At 40.0% G+C, this 23654-nt stretch overlaps 2 protein-coding genes across 4 annotated transcripts; one reads left to right on the forward strand and one right to left on the reverse strand.

Annotated features, from left to right (window-relative positions):
- Positions 1-1528: 1528 nt before the first annotated feature.
- On the reverse strand, positions 1529-7843 carry LOC103721346. Its single transcript, XM_008811520.4, has 4 exons — positions 5850-7843; positions 2474-2553; positions 1983-2247; positions 1529-1867 (listed from the first exon to the last, which is right to left on the reverse strand). The coding sequence occupies exons 1-4, from the start codon at positions 6595-6597 to the stop codon at positions 1608-1610; spliced, it is 1353 nt and encodes a 450-aa protein (XP_008809742.2). The 5' UTR covers positions 6598-7843; the 3' UTR covers positions 1529-1607.
- A 3602-nt stretch (positions 7844-11445) lies between these two features.
- Positions 11446-20663, forward strand: LOC103721345 (reticulon-like protein B8). Of its 3 annotated transcripts, none has more exons than XM_039131942.1 (6): positions 11446-11602; positions 16297-16488; positions 16570-16750; positions 16821-16962; positions 19336-19405; positions 19853-20178. In XM_039131942.1, exons 2-6 carry the CDS (start codon positions 16305-16307, stop codon positions 20020-20022), a joined length of 747 nt encoding a protein of 248 aa, XP_038987870.1. In that variant the 5' UTR covers positions 11446-11602; positions 16297-16304; the 3' UTR covers positions 20023-20178. The 3 variants fall into 3 exon arrangements, with proteins under 3 accessions (XP_038987870.1, XP_038987871.1, XP_038987869.1); XM_039131943.1 differs by lacking the exons at positions 11446-11602; positions 19853-20178 and adding exons at positions 11747-11783; positions 20237-20663; XM_039131941.1 differs by lacking the exon at positions 11446-11602 and adding an exon at positions 11747-11783.
- The last annotated feature ends 2991 nt before the right edge of the window (positions 20664-23654 follow it).

A 23654-nucleotide genomic window follows, 5' to 3' on the forward strand; every position in this document is an offset into this window, starting at 1 on the left:
TTCAATGTACCACCTTCTTATAAGGGAAGAATTTCTGAGATAATTAAGGGAGGCCATTTCCATTGTGATTTAAAGCTGATCACTCCAGCATTACAACTAAGGATCTGAAAGCTGTTTAAAAAGCAAAATCACATCTTTATGGCTAGCTATTAAAGACAGACAATGCAGAGGCATCCTAGCCAAGAAAGGATGGCATGTCAATTAGCCAATCGTATCTTTCTTTACCTCTACCATTGAGCATTTTGATCAGATGAAATCCTTGGATATACCAAAGGATGACCTTGAAGTCTGTTGTCCCTCTGGACTAATCGGACGAAGAAGTATATCAGAGAAATGCCTGAAGCTTTCTCCACAAGAATTCCTCTACATCAGTATATGTGCACTCTGCTCTTTCTTTCTTCAGGGATTGGTCTATGTTTAATACAATATCAGTCTCATTTTGATTTAGCTTAAGACAAGCTGAGACCTTTTCTTTTCTTTTTTTTTTCCTTATCAAGAAGACTTGTTCTTCCCTTTCCACCCTCCTCTCGTCAGATCAGATCACCGCAACAGCGGAATGCTAGACCAGAATAGCGCATTGCTCCAACAAGTGAATAGAAGACATGATAAAAGAGCACTCCAGAATTCTGTCAGATTTACCCTGTTTCAAAATGAATTCTGCTTCAGTTTCAGTTGCTCTTTTAAATGATTGCATCGCTTTGCAACGGCTGTGCATATTCATATAGGAACATCCAAACTATCACGTCTCCGTCTGCACGGGGCACGTGAGGCACCCAGTGCCCACGTGGGGGCCACATGAGGGGGGGAATACGGAGCTCTCCTGCCAGATATTGTCCGGTTTTGAGGCTTCACGTAAGCGTCCTTCATCCTTCTCCAGTTTTGTTTTCCTCCCAAAACGCGTCTGCAGGATTTAGAGACACTCACCTCATATGCCCAGACTCTGGAACGAGTCTTTCCGATATGGGACTATTGGGCCTTACACCCTTTACACCATCGGACAAGAGCCGTCCTCGGCTCTGATACCAAATGTTACGCCCCCGCCTGTGCGGGGCATGTAAGGGACCCAGTGCCCACGTGGGGGCCATGTGAGGGGAAAACACGGAGCTTCCCTACCAGATATTGTCCGGTTTCGGGGCTTCATGCAAGCGTCCTTCACCTCTCCTCGGTTTTGTTTTTCTCCCAAAACACGTCTCAAGGATTTGGAGACACCGCTTCATATGCCTAGACTCTGGAACGAGTCTTTCCGATGTGGGACTATTGGGTTTCACACAAACCATCCATGATGTTTTAGGATATTCATTTCGCTGTTAATTGACATCCTTGCACACCAAGATGAGAAAAATTTCGAATTGCGGCAATAGTCAGCTGAAAAGATGGAGCAAAATTCGTTTTTTGTTACATTATGAAAATTTGGCTTAAGGGCGAGAGTACTTATAATGGCCTTTACAAGAAACTGCTTGAGAAAGAGATGGAACATTCCCTGCAAGAGATTTGGAGAGACTTGAGACAATCCAGACGAAGAATAATATTAGCATGCCATAAAAACTGCATCTATTAATTATATGCTATAGAAACTGATTCCAACTGTTCAAGAACAAGGTAACTTTTCAGATGTGGATGTAATCTCCTCCCTGAAATCTATCTCGATGAATGGTTTTTCTCAAGAATGACTTTCTACCAATAGACCAACTCAGTGCAGCATGCCTTCTCCCAGAAGATATCCGTGCATAGAGGGAAGGAAAAGTGAAGCAAACTAGAAGCAGAAACAGTAACACAGCACAGAGAATCATAACCTTACGGAACCCGTCTTTCAAATCAGGGCCTCCTTGCCCTGTCCATGGTACACCCCCAACATTCATCCCAAATACTGCGACATCAAAAGAATAGATGAATTAAACATTTATCCAACTGAGTCCCTTGTAAATGAATCATGTGATATTGAATATAGTACTTCAAATTGATAAAGTGAAGCGAGAAACTACCTCCAGTAACAATAGATAATGGAAGAAAGATCATAGACAGAAAAGAAAGATAGTAAAGCTTCCTGTTTATTTGCTCTGACTGCCAGCTATCAAGACCAGCCTGAATTGCTGTCACCCGATTAACTATGAATCCCAAATTCTCTTTTAGCCTCCTAAGACGACCGATTAGTTCTTCAAGAGCAATTATGTCTTCACTCGCAAACCAACTTTTAGTTGCACACTTCTCTTTTACACGTGGGAATACTTGCTCACCATGAGCAACTACCTGGATTACAATATGAATAGAAAAATGAGAAGATCAATAATCCATTTAGAGTTGGGAGTTCTTAGTTCAAATGATCCAGAGGCAGATGATCATACACATGCATGTGCACATTTGAACATACTCGTTCACTCAGATTCATGTCAAGTTGGACAACTATAGGATTTTAAAGTTACCACCACCTTCCTACCATTAGCTTTCCACCAAAAAAAAAAAAAAAAAAGAATACCTGCAGGAGATGCTGCAAATTCAAATGCATTTTGGGAAATCTTCTATCATCCAACAATTGTTTCCTCAGTGTAGATCCTCCTAGAGACAAAAGAATAGCTTCAGCGAGTATATTGACCAACAATGCTTACACACTAGTGTAAGAGTGCAGAAGGAGAAAAAAAGTTAAAAAGAAACTCATAGCCATGCTAAAAGTAAGTGAAATAGCTAAAATTGTAAATATATCTCGGATATGTTTGGTTGGGGGTAGTCGGGCTATAGAATGAGAATGAGAATGAGTGACTCCCACTCCCGTTATTTGGTTGGAGGGAGTCCCATTCCCATTCATATTCCAAGGGGGAATGCCTCAATCCCCAAAACTTAATCCCGGCTCTTCTCCAAGTAGTCAAATCCCATTCTGCCAGATTTACTTTTAAAAAATTCCAAAAATACCCCTTTACTTAGTTGATTTTCGAAAAATGCCCCAATTGGATATTCCGATCCCAATTCCAATCATAAACCAAACGTGTTGGAGAATATGGCCATTCCGATTCCCATTCCAAGCCATTCCGGTTCCGGTCGTGAACCAAACACACTCTTCATTCAGTTGCGATGCTTTGTAACTAAAAAATAGATAAACAGTGGACTCTTGCTACTAATGCTTATAAAAGGCTATGTTTCTATGGTATGTTCTTCAAATCCTATTTTTACACTTCTCTCGAGGTTTTCTTAGCGTTAACTTTCCACCATACATTCTTCCACCCAAATTTAAGGCCTTTTTCAAACTATGGCTTTATTTGTTCTCCAATGCACATAACCGTCAAAATTTAGAATATCATTGTATACCATATTATATGGTGCAAATGCTGCTGATGCCTCATCGCACACAGAGGATAACTCTATAAAATGTACTTTATGTCAGTAGCAAGCAAAAAGTTACCTAGAGCAAAACTGTATTTTCATAGTAAACAAGGTCCTGTATATCCCCATATGATTTGTACCACATGATGGCATGCTATAAGAATGGCATATGTCATTGAAATCTCAGTGGGCAACACCAACTTGATCAATCCATAAGACCTTACCACTCCTTAATTCAACTATTTAATGCTTCACAATTAGCTGATTTCTAAGTTTTATATTTCCTATGTTTAGCGCATATCTGTCCCAGCTTTCTTGTTTTTAGTGTACTCACCCCTCAAGTCTGACACATTATTGGAGACTTTTATACTTAGCTTATTGTTATAATATCAAGGAAGAGAAATGAAGGATCAGATAATACAAAATTATAAGCAAAATTGGATAAACTACAAACAAAGCCTTTATAGGAAAGAATGACAGAAAAGGTCTAAACAAGTTGACCCCAAATATTAAGACCAAGGCTTGATAGTTATAGTTATATTTATTTTGTTCACCTACTCTAGTTGAATCTAGAAATGCCATCACATATCTCCTAATGTTTCTGATTTCTGACAAACAGCCATAACTTAGCAGAAATACCAAACTAGTGATATCCTTTGGCTCACAAATTTACCACAGATTGATTTCCTTACATGTTGCTATAGAAAATGCAAACAATGCTTTCTGATTTCAGAAACAATCCCTAAAGCTTCCTTGTATGATTCATCTTAGCATGCCCATATACTCAAGACATTAACCAACACATCATCCATAAACAACATTTATAATGCCCATACTTTAAGATTCCTCTATATACGACAAAGTGTGACGATGAAAGAGTCACATGCCTACCTGCATAGGCCCATAGCATCTAGGAACTCATTGATATTATCATAAAAGATTCTCATTCCTTGTATTAGCCCCCCATATACTTGTTCTCCCCAAAATAACAGTAGTCAAGTGCCACTGATTTCCTGTCCTACATGTTGTGAACATAACTTTATTTTCCCTCAACACCTGCCGTGCTCCCTCCATTGGTGATCTGTTATACAATTTTCTTACAGAAACATAAAATGATCACATCCACAATCTCTTAGCAAACATTTCCATAATTTGCCTATGAGTAAGCCTCCTAGTTGAGCATCCTATTCACACCATAACAATCCAGCCTTTTTCTGAACTGTTTGGGGTCAGCTTTACAGATTCTCATTTACCAAGTATTCTTATTCGGGGCCACTTCTTATGTTATTTCAAGCTTTTCTATATCTTTTCTCACAACTTCCATCCATGTTACCTTAGGTCTTCCCCTCTTTTTCCTACAATCTTCAACACAAAATCAAACTTCCTAGTCCAGTATCCTATCATAAAGGTTTTTTTTTTTTTAGAGGGAAAGGGAGGCTAAGCTGCCACCCATAATTTATTGAAATTTAAAGAAGATAAGAAATCAAGAGCACTAAACAGAGTACTTTGCTGCTCTTGCAGAGAATATAGAACAATAAAAATTAAAAAATAGAAGAAGAGGAGATCTGATTGAATGCGTACAATGTCCAACAAGCACCTCTTTGCTGTTCTTCACTCTAGCCCAAATTCTTCACAAATCAGCCAATTGTTTATGATCACACAAGGAAGACCATTCAGTAAACAGTGAAAGACCTTCAGAAGCAATCGATCATACAGAGGTACGTTTGTTGAGGAAAATTCTTGCATTTCATTCTCTCCAGCAGACCCAAGTCATTGCAGCAAGGAGTGTTAGGATTATAGGTTGAAAATTCTATCACAAAGTTAAAGATGATTGTCATCTTTCATTGCCTCTATTCAATCATTCGCCACCAAAACAATTTCATATGACTCATAAACTTCACTAAATGGCAGCTGTGCTACTTAACATATCAATTTTTATCCACATTTAGTTTTCAATCATCTAGTATTTTCATTCACTTGAAGACTTGTGGAGAAACTATTTTACCACATCAACACACTTAATCTATAGTTTTTAATTACGTTCAGTACTCGTTTGGTTCGCGGAAAGAATTTTTTCTTACCGAAATATTTTTTCTGGAAAGTTGATTCCTGGAAATATGATACTTGAAAAAAATGATTTTAGCATATTTGGTTGACCATAGAAAATAGTATATTTTAGAGTGATTTATGTTTGATTGAGCATCTACTTTTCTAAAAAAGTTGAGTGAAATATCTATTATACCCTTAATAAAGAAAAAGATTGCCTTTGTCATGGAAAGAAAAGATATTTCTTTGCCAATCTTTGCCATGAAATATCTAAGGTAAGTATCTATAGGTTGCCTCCAGAATCATGTGCGTTCTGTAAACAGTAATCTTTCGATTTCCAAATCCAAATTTGCATTTTTTTCCTTCTACAACATTCCATACAGATTCAGTGCTGTAACTAACATTTAAATCTATAACCGATAGATATATTGGCGCCAATGAAATAAGAGCAGTTAAGATATTGGCAAAGATTGATTCATGGCAATAATTACCTTTGTCCAATTCCAGCTCCATCGAATCCAACTCCATCTCAAGCTTTGTCACTATATCCTGCACCTGATCAATATGGCTGTCAACAATATGCACAATGAGATTAGAAATAGTCTTCGGTACAGGATTATCGGCCTCCTCCGAATGATTCATTGTCAGCAAAAACTCAAGAACATGCTCGCGAATCACAATGCCGCTTGAACCACCAATCTCCTCATCTCTCACCAAACGTGGGCTCGGGCTCTCCACGCTCGGTATCTCCGACAGCAGCGATTGCTCAGTCTGCGAAAAACCCAGCCTCGGCACCCGTCCCAGGCTCACGGTGATCACTGAGTTCTCGGTGACCCTGGCCGCGAGCCGAAGCGTGAAATTGCTCGCCGCCGGGCCCGGAGAGTTCACCCGGAACACGAGGGCTCCATCCACATGGCCGCAGAAGGGACCATTGCTGACGAGGGTGAGAATGTCTTGGAGTTTCAATGGCGGGCAGAGAACGTCGATGAGGTACTGAGCGGAGATGGCGAGCTTCTGGTTGCCCTTAGGGAGCTCGACGTGATACCAGCAAAACTCTCGGCCGTTGCCCTCTCGGAGGTCCCATTCCTTCGTGAAGAAGTTGCCGTGGCCATCGAAAAGGTAGGCCTTTTGCCGGACCGCGCCGGGGAAATGGCTCCGGTAGTGGCGGGGCTCCCTGGCGGGGCTCTCCATCTCCGGCTCCTTGCCCTCCGCCGCCGGGTCCTCGGTGACGAGCTCCATGAGGAAAGGCTCCAATTTTGAGAAGGATCGGATCTTAAGAGTCGGAAAGTCCGGATTTTGGATCAAAATTCGGGAGAAAGATGCGAATTTCGCATCATCGGGGGGCTCCGGAATCGACAAGTAAGAGAAAATGGACGGCGGAACACCATTTGAGATACGAAGAGCGTTGCAAGGCCAGGAGGAGAAGCCCCCCCCCCCCCGATTGGGAAAAGTTTGAGGTCTCCGACAATGCCGAAACAGCAAATATCTTAATTTAGAATCCAAATGGAAGAGAGACAGAGAGAGAGTACCGCAGGCGGACGACCGACGAGAGCGTATTGGAAGAGAAGGGAAGAGATGACGACGAGAAGATATTGTGAAGAAAAAAAAACGGTGAAAGCATTAAAGGGGCAGCGAACGCTAGCGGCATTCGGCACCTTCCTCGGAGCTGCCCTGCCTTAATACGTCGGTCCGTCATACTAAAGTTTAGAAGGGGACCAACAGCTACGCGCTTTGGATTAGACGGCCGGGCTGGACCTGGTTCGGATGGAGCTCAGGTCAGGATACTGTTTAATTTAAGTCAGATCCCAATTCGGCTTTCGGGCCTACTCCTCAGAGCCGAGCCCACTACTTATTGGACGTCGGACGTTTGGGCCAGATCTCAAGCTCCCTTTCCCACGACCGAGCACCCACGCCATCCAAGCCCTCGTCGTCGCCCGCTGGTTTTGCTTAAGAACATATCATCCATCTCCGCATCACCATGGCCTAGGAGGGTGCCGTCATTTTCCCGATTGACCTCTTCCTCTTCGGCACGGTCGATGCCCAGACAAACGCCGCCTCTGCGTCTGGTCGCTCACCTCCGCCGGCGACGAGGAGATCCGAGATTCCATTATCGGGGAAGGGGGCCTACAGCGGCTCCTGCAGTTACTCCGCAAGGCATCGGATTGGAAAGCGACGGAGTACGCCCTAAGAGCAATCCATGCCCTCTCCGCTAATCCTGCTACACCCAGAGCCCTCTCCTCCTCTGAGGGAGTCTTCTTCTACCTCACCGATCTGATCCGCCGTGGCAGCGCCGCCACCCAGCATACAATGGTGGCGGTGGCCTGTAACCTCTACCCCGGCGACGACATCAAGCGCTCCATGGCCAGATGCATGGCGACGCTCGTCAAGTCGCTGGAACCCTCGAAACCATGGGGGAAGGGTTTGGAGACGGGGTACGAGCGAGGAGGGGAGGAGGGGGTGGGTTTTCAGGGGGTGGTGGGAGAGGGATTGGGGATGGGATGGAAGGATGAGTGGTCAGGGTGGCGGGAGGAGAGGGGCAACGGGCAAAACAGATGAAAAGAGTTATTATATTTTATATTATATGATATATTATACCCGACTTTACTTTTCTTCCGTTCACCTCAACAACAGACCACGCCGAGCATCAAATGCCTCACAGCATCGCGCTCCGGCCCCACGAGGTTCACTGTAGAGCTTGGAATATGCCCGTCGACAAAGCTTGTAGACTTTGACTGCGGCAGTTCAGGGTTTGCAGCAATCAGCAACATGACTAGCACCAACATGGCCAAAACCTGTTCAGCTCAGTCACCATTCTTAATAACCAACGTACCATACGCACCAAATTAGCCACTATCTGCAGCTCCGAAGTCTTGAGTGGTCCCGACAGAGTCAATACACCCTTGTAGGAGTCCTATTAGGGATGCGAAGTGGCATAGTCTAAGCCTCCATTCCGACAAAGATTCCGCTCTAGCTCATTTATCTTCTCATCAGACGGAGTTCTAGCCCGACGAAAAGCTGACGTCGATCGAAAGATTGAGAAGATGGGTCGACATATTCAAGCACTTAAGGGATATACTTCGAGGCTGGATAATGACTTCAACTTCTTCACAAAATCTCTTTTTTTTTTCTAGTAGATCGTGGAGGAGCAGATCCCATCTCGATTCAAAATGCCTTAAGTGGAGCCATACGACAACACTTTAGATCCTATGGATTATTTGGAGAGCTTCAAGGCTCTCGTGATGTTGCATGAAGCTATTGATGCCATGCTTGGCAAAGCTTTTCTTGCTACTCTTAGCAAAACAGTTCAATTCTAGTTCTTAGGGCTTTAGCCTGGATCGATTTATTCTTTTGAGTAGCTTGGACGCTTCTTTACGGCGAACTTCATCACCAGTTGAAGACATCGTCGTGGTTCTGATGTGTTGCTCGATGTTAAACAGAGGAAAGGAGAGTCTTTCAGAAATTATGTCAACTGCTTTAATGAGGCAACATTAGAAGTCCGCGACCAGGATCAATCAGTCGTGATGTTGCCGATGAAGGACGGTTTAAGATCGTCTCGCTTCCTTTTCTCTTGGAGAAACGCTTCCTTATAGACTTCGTCGAGATGTTGGTGTGGTTAGAAAAGTATGCTAATGTTGAGGAAGTTATCGTCTCCCATCGCAAGTCGGTAGTAGGACAACCTGGCTAGGAGGAAGCTATCGATTTGACTAAAGCGATATATTTTGAAGTCCAGAAGATGCCAAGCATCGAAAAACCCGAGTTCATGATGAACACCATGGTCGAGCTGAGCTGGATGGATCCTCTAATTAACTTTTTAAAGAAAAATTGTCTACAGATCGAATTGGAGCCCGCCGAATAAAGTGTCAAGCTTCCTATTCTGTCTTTTTGGATGACAGGCTATATCGGAGATCATTCTCATTGCCACTCCTTAAGTGCCTCCATCCAATTGAGGCAGATTATACACTTCGGAAAGTACACGAAGAAATATGTGGCAATCATTTGGGGGATAGATTATTTGCTTACAAGATTTTGCGACAAGGATACTACTCGCCGACCTTATAATAGCGGGATGCAGCTGACTTCGTCAAGAAATGTGACAAATGTCAATGCCACACCAACATTCAATGATGACCAGCGGTACCATTAACACAGATCAATGCCCCTTGGTTGTTTGCACAATAGAGAATCAACATCTTCGGACATTTTTCAGTGGCAACCAGACAGCGCAAGTTTCTCATAATGGCTGTGGATTACTTCACCAAATGGATAGAAGCTGAACCAGTAGCTCAGATTACTAAGATAAAACCTCGGAGACTTTGTCTGAAAGGCTATAATTTGCAGGTTCGAACTTTCTCGAGTAATCATCATAGATAATGGGCGTCAATTTGACAATACTCAGTTCCAGACCTTTCGTGCTTGGCATTGATTATTGGTTCACTTTGGTAGCACACCCCCAAACCAATTGAGAAACCAAAGTAACCAATTGGACAATTCTACTGGGCCTAAAAGTAGGAGTGGACTGAGCAAAAAGACTATGGATTGAAGAATGAAGAATTATATGATATCTTATGGGCATACCGAACAACATATCGAATTCCTACTAGAGAGATGCCCTTCAACTTTGCGTTTGGAACAGAAGCAGTAATTCCACTAGAGATCAGACTGCCATCACTTCGGGTGGAAAGCTTCAACGACTACACAAATTCAGATAAGCTCCAAGCTAATCTCGATCTTCTAGAGGAGATAAAAGAACGAGCTCAAACCCATATGGCAACATATTAACAAAAGGCAACTCAGTATTACAATTCAAGGGTCAAGAGAAAGCTCTTCCGATCTGGTGACCTCATCCTAAGGAAGATTGAAGTGTCACAACTAGGGAAGCTCGAAAAGTTGACCCTAAATTGGGAAGGACCGAATTGAGTAGCTGAAGCAATACAACTAGGGACGTATAAGCTGAAGTATCTCGATGATCGGTCAACTATGACTAATATGTCCAACTTAGATAAGATCAAGGATATCCTAGGATTGCTTGGGCTCCGACCTAAGACCTCCGAGGTAATAGAGAGCTCGGTAATGAAACCAGCTACTCCCATGAAGACACCTCGGACCCGTCTAGGACCTCCATAAGCCGAGCTCACTCAGAATTTGATCTGGGGATGAACTTTAGAATCTCATATGATGATAACCCAAGATTAGCTGGGATCCTTACCGATTCTCTGATCGAAATTAAGCCTAAGAAGAGGCATCAAAAGAAAGAAATTCTGTACAATAAATCAAACTCAAATAAAACAAACTGTGCAAACCGAAAGTACTTAGAGAAATTTTATTTTTTATTTCTTGGAGAAGTTTGTACAAAAATCTCAGTATACCTAAACCAAAACAAGATACAATGAGCGCGGTAAATCCAAGTGAAAACAAAAAAAGAGAAAAAGCTTGCCATCCTCGTCCTCGTCATCCTCTTCATCACCAAGGTAAATGTCAAGATTGTTGAAGTTCATTTCTGGGTAAAGTCAAAGAACTTGAGTTCAGTAGTCTTGGAAGCTTTTCGTGAAGGCGCTTATGGCATTTCCAATAGATTCCGTCATGAATTTGTCCGAAAAGAAAAAAGTCAAAAAAAAAAAAAAAGGAAAGAAAAACAAATTATTCACTTGTTTTGTCCGGGTGGCTACGTTCTCGAGCATTTATACTGGCCCCACAGAGCACTTATTCCGACAAGAACGATGAGGCGCCATGCGGCGCGAGGCCAATGATGTTTCGTCACGTCATCCTAATAATCTTTGTGTAGCAGAACGGGCGCTCCCGAGAATTACTCGTCCACCGGTGAGTCCTGAGAGTCTCCTCTGACCAAGCCGTCAATTGGTCCTACGTCACCTGCTCGTTGATTCCGTCCGATACATATCAGAAACTAAATCGTAAACATGGAGAACGGCATAATACACGGATACCCTTGGAATTCGTGCAGTTGCTTCACGAATGGTAGGGTTACACGTGTAGAACTTATAGCCGCGAAGGACTTGGATATGTCCGCCGCACACCGGGCGTAACCTCTCCATCTGTCCTTCTCCTCACGCCAACCTCGTGCCCAAAAAATATCGAGCCCGTTGTTTAGCCGTTTGAGGGCGACCGTTGGGCTTCCTCCCACCACCTCGTCTCCATCGCCGCCCCCTAAATCCTTTACTCTTCGAAGAACCAATCCCCCCCCCCCCCCTCCCCTCTTTCTCTCTATCTCGGTCGGTTCTCTCCTCGGGTGAGTCCTCTCTCTCTTTATTTTTTATAATCTATTTGTCCATGTGAGTGATCTTTCGAAGCTCGAGCTTCTGAAAGCTTTGATTTTTTTTTTGTTGTTTTGTGTATCGGGTGATTCTGATATAGTTTGTGTTGCGTCAAAAGTACAGATTCTGGTTGGATGCTGGAGTTTGTTTCTTTGGGTAACTTCTGGTCTGATTTAGGGGTTTCAGTGCTTGATTTTGGGTTGTTATTGTTGAAATCTGCGCAATAGGTTGTGGATTTAGTAACCTTAGGGTGTCAAATCATCCGATCGGTTGATGTTTCTGATCTGCTTATTTATTTATTTATTTACTTTTATTATTATTTAGCTTTTTCTACTTTGTGGTTTTAGTGTGTATTTGTTTTTTAAAACTTCAATTTTTGATGCTATGTCGGTGTTTCTGTGTGGAATGGTTTGAGGAGCAGAAAAATTTGGAGATTTTTATTTTCTTGGTTTGGCTGATGTTGTGGGGTGCTGTTTGTTAATATTTTTCGGATTGGTAACATTTGTAATCTATGTTTTCTGTGTCAAAATCTAACCTTGGAACTTCTACATTAGTCCATCCTACAAATTCTTAGAAATGAAAACGTTGGAATAAAAGGGCCCTAATTATTTGAATGCTCCGTTGTTTGAAGTTCATACATTTTCATTGACTGGTCTGTTCTTTAGTGGAAGAGGACTTGAGTTGGGACCAGAGCATCTAAATAAATTCACGAATGGCACAGTTTTTACTATTCTCCTTTTATAGATTTTAGTTTTCTCTCTCTCTCTCTCTCTCTCTCTCTCTCTATATATATATATATATATATATATATATATATATATATATATATATATATATATATATATATATATATATGTATGTATGTATGTATATATATGTGTATGTATGTATGGATAGATGCATGTATTTCTCTCTATATGTATGTATGTATGTACTTACGTATGTATGTATGAGCTGAATTAGAAATGGTATGAGCTGAACTGCTGAATTTATAGTAAGCCTTCGACTGCTACCGATATTATGTACTCAAATATATTTGGTTTGATCATGCCTATTTTGCTTTCAAACATTAAACTTTTCAATAGTGTACAAAGATAGTAATATTTGATCATTAAGCATTTTTAGATCATGTTCCCATGTTGCCCGTAGTTTTTTCCTAGCCATTGCTATAGATCTGTGAATGGTTCCAAACTTCTTTCAAACACTTGCTTTCACCACAAACAAGTGTGTTATAGTCTTGTCATGTCAAAGTCCTGGTTAAATAAGATTTATGATCCTTTGCTTTGTCATTATATGACTCATTAAAAACATTTTCAGGTAGCATATACCAAATAAGTAACTTTAGGTAAGAGACTTGCCTATCATTAAACCTAGAAGTCTAATTAATTGTTAACTTACTACAAGATGCCAAAAGCTTGAGCTGTCAGAAGGGGTCAACAATGTCTATCAGGCCTTTAACACCCCCTCCCCTCCCGTGCATCCTAGACCCTGCACATGAAGGCATGAATTAGTCATTAATGACTTGATGAGAATGAATTAAGAATGAATTAACCGAGAATAAGAGAAGAAAAGACTCAAGATAACAATGGATGGTTTAATGAAAAATTGACCTAAATGAGATTTCAACCTGCGACCTTTAACTACTAGGACCAAAAGCTTAAGCTATTAGTGAAGAGTTTAACCATGTATATCATACCTTAATAACCATGTACCATGCACGTGAAGGTATAAACAAGTCATGAACGACCCAAGTAACAACTAGAAACAAATCAAGCAGAGAAAAAACTCAAGATAATAAATAGGCTGTATAAAGAAATTTTGCCCCGAATTGGGATTTGAACCCATGACCTTTGTGTCTAATACCATGTTAACTTATGACTATAAGCCAAAAGTTTAAGCTGTCGGGAAGGCGTCAACAATGTATGTCAGGCCTTAACATTTAAATGTAAGGAAACCTAACTTATTGCTCACATTTCAATTTCATGCAGGCTAGGAATAATCTTCTAACACTTGTCTAGATTTGGAAAGAGGCTAGATGAAGATGGCAAGTTCTCATGTAGAAGTGCTAATCATCTTGAAATCGCAAACTATAATCAAAGAGTTAAACTAAAATAACATCTATAATTATATCTGATTAATGGTCAGTTGCAAAAGTTACAGAATTCTTTTAGGAAGCTTCCTCAGACTCCATGGTTGACTTCGTTTCAACAGGAAAGACTAGATGATGAAAATGATACCAAATGGAAATTATTCTTATTTTTAATAATTATATGTGCACTTTAGCTCATGTCCATCTCAGGTTATCTTGCCCTAATCCGTTTTTGCTTGTCTTTATCTCAAGACTAATAAGATCCAATCATTAGCATGTGCAAGTTAGGTCTCCCTTGTTGATTCAACATTATGACCAATATAGGAATACATATTAATGATTCCGAATTTAATATCTATGTGTACATGCCTATATAGTGCTACTTATTATACATAACCATGGTGGAGAGGCTTGAAGTGCTATCTTTGCTTTTGGCCTGATCCTAATACAATTAAGCCTGGGAAAAGTTCGGAACCTTGCCTAAGTAGAGTGAGTTGTCTAACATAGATAGACTCTCGTGACGATCTTTGATTTAATGTTGGAAAAACACAACCAACTAAATTCTTGACAAAAAATCAAAACATTTTCTATTTGATTAAGAGAGTTGACTTGACGGTGAAGAGAAACAACCTTTTTTTTCCTTTTCTTTTTTTATTTCGAAAGCTAGGTTTGCAAGTGATGCTACCATGATTTGGACCCCTTTTTTCCATGCTTTCATTTATCTCTACGATTCTTTAAGTTCTACCACATGCTAACTTGGTAGAGAAGCTCAACTCTTCACTGTGTTCCTAGTTCCTGGTTTTATTATCTTAAACTTCATCACTGCTCTTGCAATAAGAATAAACCATGTTGTTGTGATGTGGGATGAAAATCACCTGTCTTGATATTCATGCTAAGATCAACTAAAGGGCTTAAAAACACCTTAGATGACCTCTTGAATGATTCAAATTAATAAAGCAAGGCTATGTGGTGACACTTGACTCACAGGTTCTAAAAGAGCTCAAACTATTTCAGTGGTAGGATGTGTCGTAGATATAAGTGATTTCAAAGCTTAACCAGCAACTGCACAGTCAGAATTTTTTAGCAAAGTTACTTTCATTTTGTCCAATATCAAGTTAGCTTTCCAAGCAACTTGAATCACCTCAATCAGAGGTGGGATGAGGAAGTTGGGGCCAAAATAGTGAAGCATTGCAAATGCTGTCGATCCTAACAATTGTAATTATGGCTTCAGGCCTTCAGATGATTTAGACAGCAATACCCCTGCTAGCTTATTGATTGGCTACCATGTTTCCTGTTAGAAATCTGCTGCATATGACTCCTTCTAGGTCTAAGAGTCATGTGATAGCATCTCTATAGACAAGTTTTTTGACAACAGTTATGCCATTAGATACCTCGAAAGTCATGCAACCATCTTTAAGGCATGGATACTATGTGAAAGTTTAGTTGTTTTCAATAGGATGTTTGTGTCGAATTCTAGGGGCACCATGAATCTTAGTCAATGTGAAGGCCCCTAAAAAAAGGATAAATGCACCATCTCAAAGTTCGGCCAAATGGATCTGTTTCATTCAAGATTGAACTGAAATGAATTCTAGTCCAGTTTCGGGTTTTGGTCATTTTGACTATTTTGGCCACTATTTGTCAAACTAGCCATTTCCAATCTAGCTTCAGTGGTTTTGGTCAGAACTAAAGGAAACTAGCCATAAAAATCTTTTTACTTGTTATTTTGGTTGTCTTTATCATATTGGAGTCATTTCTTTAGTTTGTTTAAGTACACAGATGGCTTTTCTTTCTTTTATTGAGTTAAAGTAGGAGATAAATAATGCAAGGCACCTTGATGGGTTGAGGCCTTTGAAAAAGGCATTTACTGTAACATATTATAAAGAATAATGAGAACAACTGAAAAAAATAATATCGTTTCCTATATAAAAAATAAATATAACATTTTTATAACTACATCTAATATAGGTGAAGCCTTCGAGGGTCCTGTTGGCACCTTGTATTGTCTTCCATTCACAGACAATAAAAACTTGGTGCTTCTGGGATTAAAGTAGCTAAACTCTTGCTTTTGCTCTGACCTTGCATTGCTTGTTCTCAAATCATTAGGGCATATGCCGCACCATTTTGTCTTTTAGAGAAATAAGCTATGTAAAGGTTGCCTCCTCTTATTTTTTAAAATACACTAGAAATTGTTTTTCTCTTCTTCTTTTTCTTGCTCCTGCTAGACAATTTCATTTATGGAACTATTCTTTCTACATGGCTTAGACGCCCCTTTTTTCATTTTGGTGCTTGCATCCTTCTTTTTATGTAGAAATCATCCTTGCCACAACTGTTTTCAACTTCTCATGATGATTGTCTCGCCACTATTGCTTAATGCTGCTGTATTTTCTTCCCCTGAGCAATCTAATATGTTGTTGCCAAAATTTCTGGATATGATCAGTGTTTGCTGATCTTATTATCCTTTAGCTGTATTTTCTACTATACTAAGTAATTTAACTGACGCTGAAAAAGTTATTTAATTGTTTTAAAATTGCATGCAAATGGATGCAATACGTTGCCTTATTCAGTTTTGATGCTTAACAGAAGGAAAAATGTCTGGGCACGTGGAGAATAAAGTTGAAAATATCCTGAACACCATAGTGGACAGCATTGCTGACAGTGTCCCAAATCAAAAATCTGTGAGATTTTCAGAAGAGCAAAATGCAGTCACTGCCCAGATGAATAAACTATTTGGACGCCGGAAGTCTATTCATAATATTTTGGGTGGTGGAAAATGTGAGCCATTTCTTCATCAAGATTTCCTGCTTTTGGATGTTTCTTTTGCTCAAAATGATAAATTCCATTTTTTCCTTGTAGCTGCTGATGTGTTGTTATGGAGGAACAAGAAGATATCATCAAGCGTCCTGACTGGTGCAACAGCTATCTGGGTTCTCTTCGAGTGGCTTAATTATCACTTTTTAACTCTCTTATGCTTGGCACTTGTTATTGGAATGCTTATTCAGTTTCTCTGGTCCAATGCTTCAGGCATGCTAAGCAGGTATTGAAATTGCTCAAATATTAGATAACAATGTGTGGAAGGTAAGATACTGACTTTTTGTTTCTGACAGGTCTCCATCTCAAGTTCCTCGCCTTGTTTTGCCTGATGAGCTGTTTATGAACATTGCTGTTTTTATATGTGCCGAAATCAATCAATTTTTGGGATTCATTCAAGATGTTGCATGTGGAAGAAACTTGAAACACTTTCTCATGGTATGCTATAATCTTAATCCCATCCTTTGCATGCTTTTGTGTTAGTCCTGTTGGTTCTGATACTTAATTTTAGAAGTCATTTGGCAAGAAACATTTACATCAAGTAATACATTGATAATAATAGATTGTCTCATATTCCTGCATAACTAATTGTTTTGTATTAGTCAATTAATCTGGTCATAGTCAACATTGAATAGTTGGGACAGGGACAGGTATGGTTATATTAATTTAGTCATTCTGTAATAAAAGCACTGAGAGTCAGATTTAATGTTCTCCATGGTTCACATCAAGCAAATTCTTGGACCTAAAAGTGGATGAAGCCTGATCAAACGTCAAAGAATGGGGGGAGGCATCCTCAATATAATGCTTAACAATACACAGAATGAGTTCTTGTGTAGCAGTTGTTCCTATCTGTCTTGAACTTGTAGTGATGATGTATATTTTTGAACGCCAAAAGCAAGCACCTATATTAATAAATCAATTGCGTACCCCTCAACTGGTTAATGAGGTGGTACACTGGCTAGAGAGGTCATATGCATTATTATTCAGAAGCTGATGATTAGTCATTCATCCAACATAAACAATGCGGTGCCAGATGATGAAAATATGTTGGGACCAGGCATTTGGAAGCCTTATTCAAAGCTGCTAGAGGTAAAGCATCTAGATTAAAGTTGGTTTTTATGACTCTTGTGATTGCACGGAGATTGACAAACTAGATATGATTTTCTTCATTGGAAGATGTAACCAAGTATTCAAATTCAGTGAAGGCAAATCAGACATGCAGGAGATGAGGTGACTTGCAAAGATCGATGCATTTGATAGTCGCTAGGGGCTTACTAACACTATAAAGCAATTTAAAGTGCATTAAACTTGAGAGTTAAGTGCTAGGTCGGCAAGGTGAAAATTACCAAAGTAATTGGTAAGAAAGGAAGCAGGAGCTTGGAAATGTTAACAACTCTGTTATAAGAATTTACGGTGATGAGCTCAAGAAGATTGACCAAAAATAAAAATGCATTGTGGATGTAAATGCTATTAGAGGATAGTAGAAGTGGGATGGCATCAAATAAGTTTGTTGGAATTTGTAAACAAAATTCAAAAATAAAATGATACACTTTAAGAACCGGAGAAAACACAAAAAAAACAAGGAAACATGATCTGTGATGAATGGAATAGTTTAATCCCACATATGATTTTTAGAGTTGCTTATACTCTTTTTAGGTGGCTAGCCACTTTACAACTCCCATAAAGGACGAGAAGCCAAAATACATGGGGAAACAAAAACAGGACAAATCAAATTTATATCCACATAGCTATGCTGGTTATGATGGCTGACAGCCTGAAGAACTGGCTGAATGTTTACAAGGGAAGTACTTAAGCTTATTATAGTGATGTTTGATGGAATTGCCAAGTTTTGGATATTTACAGTTTAATGGTCTTTATAGTTTGATTGGAATCAGCTGATGGTTCAGCAAAAGTTACTAGAGAAGGTAGAGAGGTGGTGCCTAATGAATTATTATGAATATCATGTTTTGCAATTTCGGAACGTACTATTTGGTGCAGGGCATTAAACACACTGTATTGGTAGGGTATCAGGACTTGGAATGTCTCCTGTATTGAGTGTCGCTACCGAGGTATGTACTGTTCTGTCACTAAGTACAGGGTACTGGTTGGGCATTGGTACGAAGTTCAATATCAAGATTGGAATTTTGATAAATATAATATAACATTCTGTATAGTGGTCTCTTTCGCTAAGTAATATTTGAAAATAAATTTAAAACATAGCCAGTAGCCAAAGGACCTCGGTATAGGTGTCATACTAGAGACAACAGTAGTGGATGATAAGTTCAAATTCAAAGAAGGAAACATCATTTATAATTGTAATTTTTAAGACATTTTAGGAGCTATCTTCTCATAGTCTGATATGGAAGTTTTGTTTTCCATCGTCTCTCTAGTAATAGCATGAATTGTGCCTGTATATAATGTTATTATTTTTCTCTATTTTCTCACCCCTGTTGATGCAGTGCATATAATGACATTGCAGTAATCACCTAAAAATGCCTGATTCTTTCGTCAGTGGTTTGAAACACTTTCACCTTTATCATTTTAAATTTGAGACCAAAAATCATCTTTACCCAAACAACCACCAGAGAGAGAGAGAGAGAGAGAGAGAGAGAGAGAGAGAGAGAGAGAGAGAGAGAAGCATGGTTGCTTTACATGCACCAGCAATTCCACTTGTTTTTGACCCTAGGTTTGCTAATTATTCTGCTCTCTCTCTCTCTCTCTCTAAATTTCTGGCTTGATTTTTTTCTTTTCACACTGGGTTTCATATTTAAACAAAGCTGTCCAAAGCTTAAATGGATGCTATCTTTTCAGGTCGTTGGAAGCTTGTCGGCTGCTGCTGTGATAGGGAGCTGGTGCAATTTCATGACTCTTTTTTATATTGGTGAGGATATACCCTTCTTATCTTATGTAACTCGTTTTCCATTTTATCAGTCTCCTGTAGTAAAGCTTGTAGGCAATTGATGCATACAAATAATAGGAAAGTTTCTTTACACAAACAAGGAAACTACCCTATCAGGTTTATGAATTTGGTTTCCTGCTACGTATCACTTGCAGAATGTAGTCTCATTTTCCTATAACTTGGTATTTAGTCTTCTGCAAAAACAAGATGGCATATTAAGTATTGCTATGATAAGTTAGTTTTCTTGACAATGCCCTTCTGTAACCATAACATTAAGACATGTCACCATATGTTAAAGATTTTTAGCTAAAGAAATTGTAGAGGTGAGCTTGTGCATTTGAATAGTCCCGGAGTACGCTAAACAGCATCAATAATATCTGATTGGAGTGGAAAATATTAAGATCCTTGTTTCATTTTTATTTGATACAGGATTTGTTTGTGCTCACACTCTGCCAGTGATTTATGAGAAATATGATGACCAAATTGATGATCTTGTGTACAACCTTATTGGGCAGCTGCAGAGTCAATTCAGCAAGTTCGATAAGAATGTTCTGAGAAAAATACCGAAGGGAAATCTCAAGTTGAAAAAGAATGATTAGACTAGTCATTCTTGCTTGCTGATTGATCTGACTGTATTTTCTAAATGCCATTAGCTTGTTGAAATGGGGATTGAACCTTCTGTTTCTGCAGCGTGAATATTGTTAAAAAAATTTGTGCATATCCATTCTCTATTGTAGTTTTAGCATTCAAGATCACGTATGCCTTTTATTGAAGCTACTATAAGATAAGGATCTGAACTAATTGTTCCCGCAGCTATGACCTCCATTTGAAGTGAAAAATGAACCTCCTGTTCTGGGGTTCTGAAGTGAAAGATCGAAGAGGGAAAAAGGCTTCATATATAATGCTTGCTAGTATTTGGCACCTCTCTCTCTCTCTGTGTGTGTGTGAGTTGAAGCCAGGGATGGAGGCTATGACTGAGTGGAACTCAGAGGTGGCAGATACATCCTCAGGGTATGCATTTATAATGGTAATATCTGTTCTGAGACTCAAGGAAGGCGTGCTTCTTGTAATACTTGGTATCAGAGCACCTTACGATCTGATTCAAGTATTATAAAGTAAAGGTCGAGGTCTAGTTTTTTTTTTTATAATAATAGTGTTTGGAAAGATAATATCCACTTCATGTAGTACCCCGGAAAAAGGGGCCACTTGATCAAGCTAGTAAAGTGTGGTTGTATCAACAGACCTTGCTTCAAATCCTGTTTTTCCCAGGGGTGTAAATGAGAGATATTTGGGGAAGGCCATCTCCCATTTGCATATCCTTTTCTATTTTATCTCTCTGCGAGCAACAAGCGGAGGAAAGTTAAATAAAGTACAACAACGTTGGGGTAGGACGCTAGTATTTAAACTAGGATTGTTTTGGCGCACTAATCTTATGTTTTTCAGCAGGTTGTTAGTTGTAGCGTGTAGCGCGCCTTCTCTCTTTCTTCGGAAAGATTTTTTAGTCCATTTAGGTAAAAGCTCTTCAATATCCATAGATGAAATCCATAGGCGAAGATAAGGCGGTAAGAAAGACAAGCTAAAAAGAAAAAAAAAAGAAAGAATAGAATCGAAATCTGCTTCTAAATCTACGACTTTTCTAACTTTTGTTCTTTCGACTAACTGCCTTCCACCTGGAAAGAAGAATTTTGTGTGCTTCATTGCAGCTGAAAGTAAAAGTATTTTGATAAATTGTTTTCTTTCCCTCTCTTTTCTTTTTATTCCTTTCCATCATTCCTTTAACTCTCATAGGTTTGTTAATTCTATAGAATCTGACCAAATGTGAAGTAAGTCTTCATAGCTTACTGATGAAACTTAATGAAACTTAATACTTGAAATTCAACAGAACCCTTGTGATACTATACTAATAAAATAAAAGACCAAGCCAATGCCCCTTTTTAGTAAATTTGTTAGAATATTAGATCTTTTCCACTTAACATCCGTCTTTGTAACATAATTGACATTGAATCTAACGGATCTACTGCTGGATAAATACCTTTAGCAGCTAGACGAGAGTTTCATAAAGGCATATGAAATGATAAGAAATAAAGGAGGAAGGCCATCCTTCCGAGCAAACAAAAGATTAAGACAACAAACAAAAATAAGCAGTAGTATCTCCTACAACTCTCCCCGCAACAGTGAGAAAAGGTCTCAAATAAAATGGGGTGGCTACTCACAACCAGGTCCCAAAAGACCAAATCATGAATCCAAGCATCCCAAAATAGAGAAAGTACAAACAAATCTCAGCGCTTGTTGCAGGAGTTATAATCGAACTCAACCCAAAAATGTCGCCTGTGCCATGGCTTTTTTGTTTTCTGTTTTTTTCCTTTTACTCTCCATGAGTCAAATTTTTTAATACTAGTTATTAAATTGATTTTAGAAATTAGCCGATTAGAATTATGAAAATGGGATAACCTAATAGATTAGGTCAGCATGACTCTTGCAAATAGATTCGATCAGCAGGATCAAACTATGGATATGAAATTAGGAACTATGGATCAGCCATGGTTCTCAACTTAAGACCAAGGCTGGCGAACCGTTATTAAAAATTGCTTGTGTTTAACTCATATCTAATTTCAGTTACTCAATTAGTAAACAAGCTGTTGCCTAGATAGACAACTCAAGAGGGGGGTGAATTGGGTTTTAAAATAATTTTGCAATTAAAACGTTGTGGATGACTAATTAATGCTTTACCAAGATGATTAATTAATTGCTATGTGCTGTGAATGAAATGAGAGTAAAAGAAAGAGACAAACAATCACAAACACAAGGCTTTTATAGTGGTTCGGAGCTAACCCTTGCTCCTACGTCCACTCTCCAAGTCTCACTTGGGAATTCACTATAACCCCTTGGATTACAGCCGGTTGTTTTACAAGCTCACAACCAAACTTGTTGTTTTACGAGCTCACAACGAACTCGGTCGGTTTTCCCTGGCTCACTGACTAGAACCACCCCGATTGTTTTTCCGGGATCACAATCGAACCCTTACACGTTGGTTTTACACTCGGCTCACCAACCAACCTCTACACCCTTGATTCAATCCCCCGATTGAACCAAGCAAAGACAAGATGGAAATAATGACAACAAACAGAAAAACAGAGCTTCTCAAAAGCAGATAAATAACAATATAAACTAGAGAGAAGTTAAGAGCCCTCAAACACGTTTGAGTTGGAGTAGAGTAGGGCTTCTTGAACTTCGGGTCTCCTCTTGAATGTCTGGTCGACTTGAATGCAGGAGGAGATCTCTTTCAATGTTTGGGAAGAGGTAGTTGGATGGAGTTATGGCGCTCTTCCCTCTTTTTGTTGAAAAACCACTTGCAGAGAATGAATGCTTGATTTCTTTGAATGGAATGGTAGTTCTTTGCCTTGCTACAGTCCTCTGTGGCTATTTAAGCCATCCCCCACGGAAACTAGCCGTTAGACACCTTTTTCTGCCCGTTCTGCACACTCTGCACAACCTGACAATATGTCCGTTGGGGGTCGGAGTCGACTCGCGCGATCAGGAGTCGACTCGGCTGTAGCGGGAGTCGACTCATGCTTTTCTGGAGTCGACTCGGCAACTGTTCCGGATTTGAATTAAAGTAGCCTCTTCGACTGGGAGTCGACTCGTCTTGACCCGGAGTCGACTCGCCAACTTCTGGAGCTGACTTGGCATTTTCGGAGTCGGCTCATCTCATGAAATCCATGGAGCTAATTTTCAACTTGGCCCACTCGAGTCGACTCGACAATCCTGGGAGTCGACTCGGCGCTCAGAGCCCGAACTCCCGATCTTCTATCTTTTGGCTCGTCCAGTCTTGGAGTCGACTCGAACTTCCCCGGAGTCGACTCGGCTCTCAGTTTCCGAAACATAGCCTTTTGCCTTTTTGGTGTAGCGCTGCCTTGGAGTCGACTCGAGCTGTCTGGGAGTCGACTCGGCTCTCAGAGACAGTAAATCGGTCTTCTGTCTTTTTGGGGTCGTGCTGTCTCGGAGTCGACTCGCGCATTGCAGGAGTCGACTCGAATCTTAGAGTCCGAAAACTGCTCTCTGACTTTTGCCTTGTGAACCACTGAGAGTTGACTCTCGCTTTCTTTGGAGTCGACCTACCAACCATCGGAGTCGACTCGCGTTCCACAGGAGTTGACTCGAATCTCAGGGTCGAAATTCGCTCTCTGACTTTTCTGTCTGTAACTCCTTGGAGTCGACTCATACTACTCCG

This window comes from Phoenix dactylifera, chromosome 11, assembly GCF_009389715.1.
Source record: "Phoenix dactylifera cultivar Barhee BC4 chromosome 11, palm_55x_up_171113_PBpolish2nd_filt_p, whole genome shotgun sequence".
Lineage (NCBI taxonomy): Eukaryota > Viridiplantae > Streptophyta > Magnoliopsida > Arecales > Arecaceae > Phoenix > Phoenix dactylifera.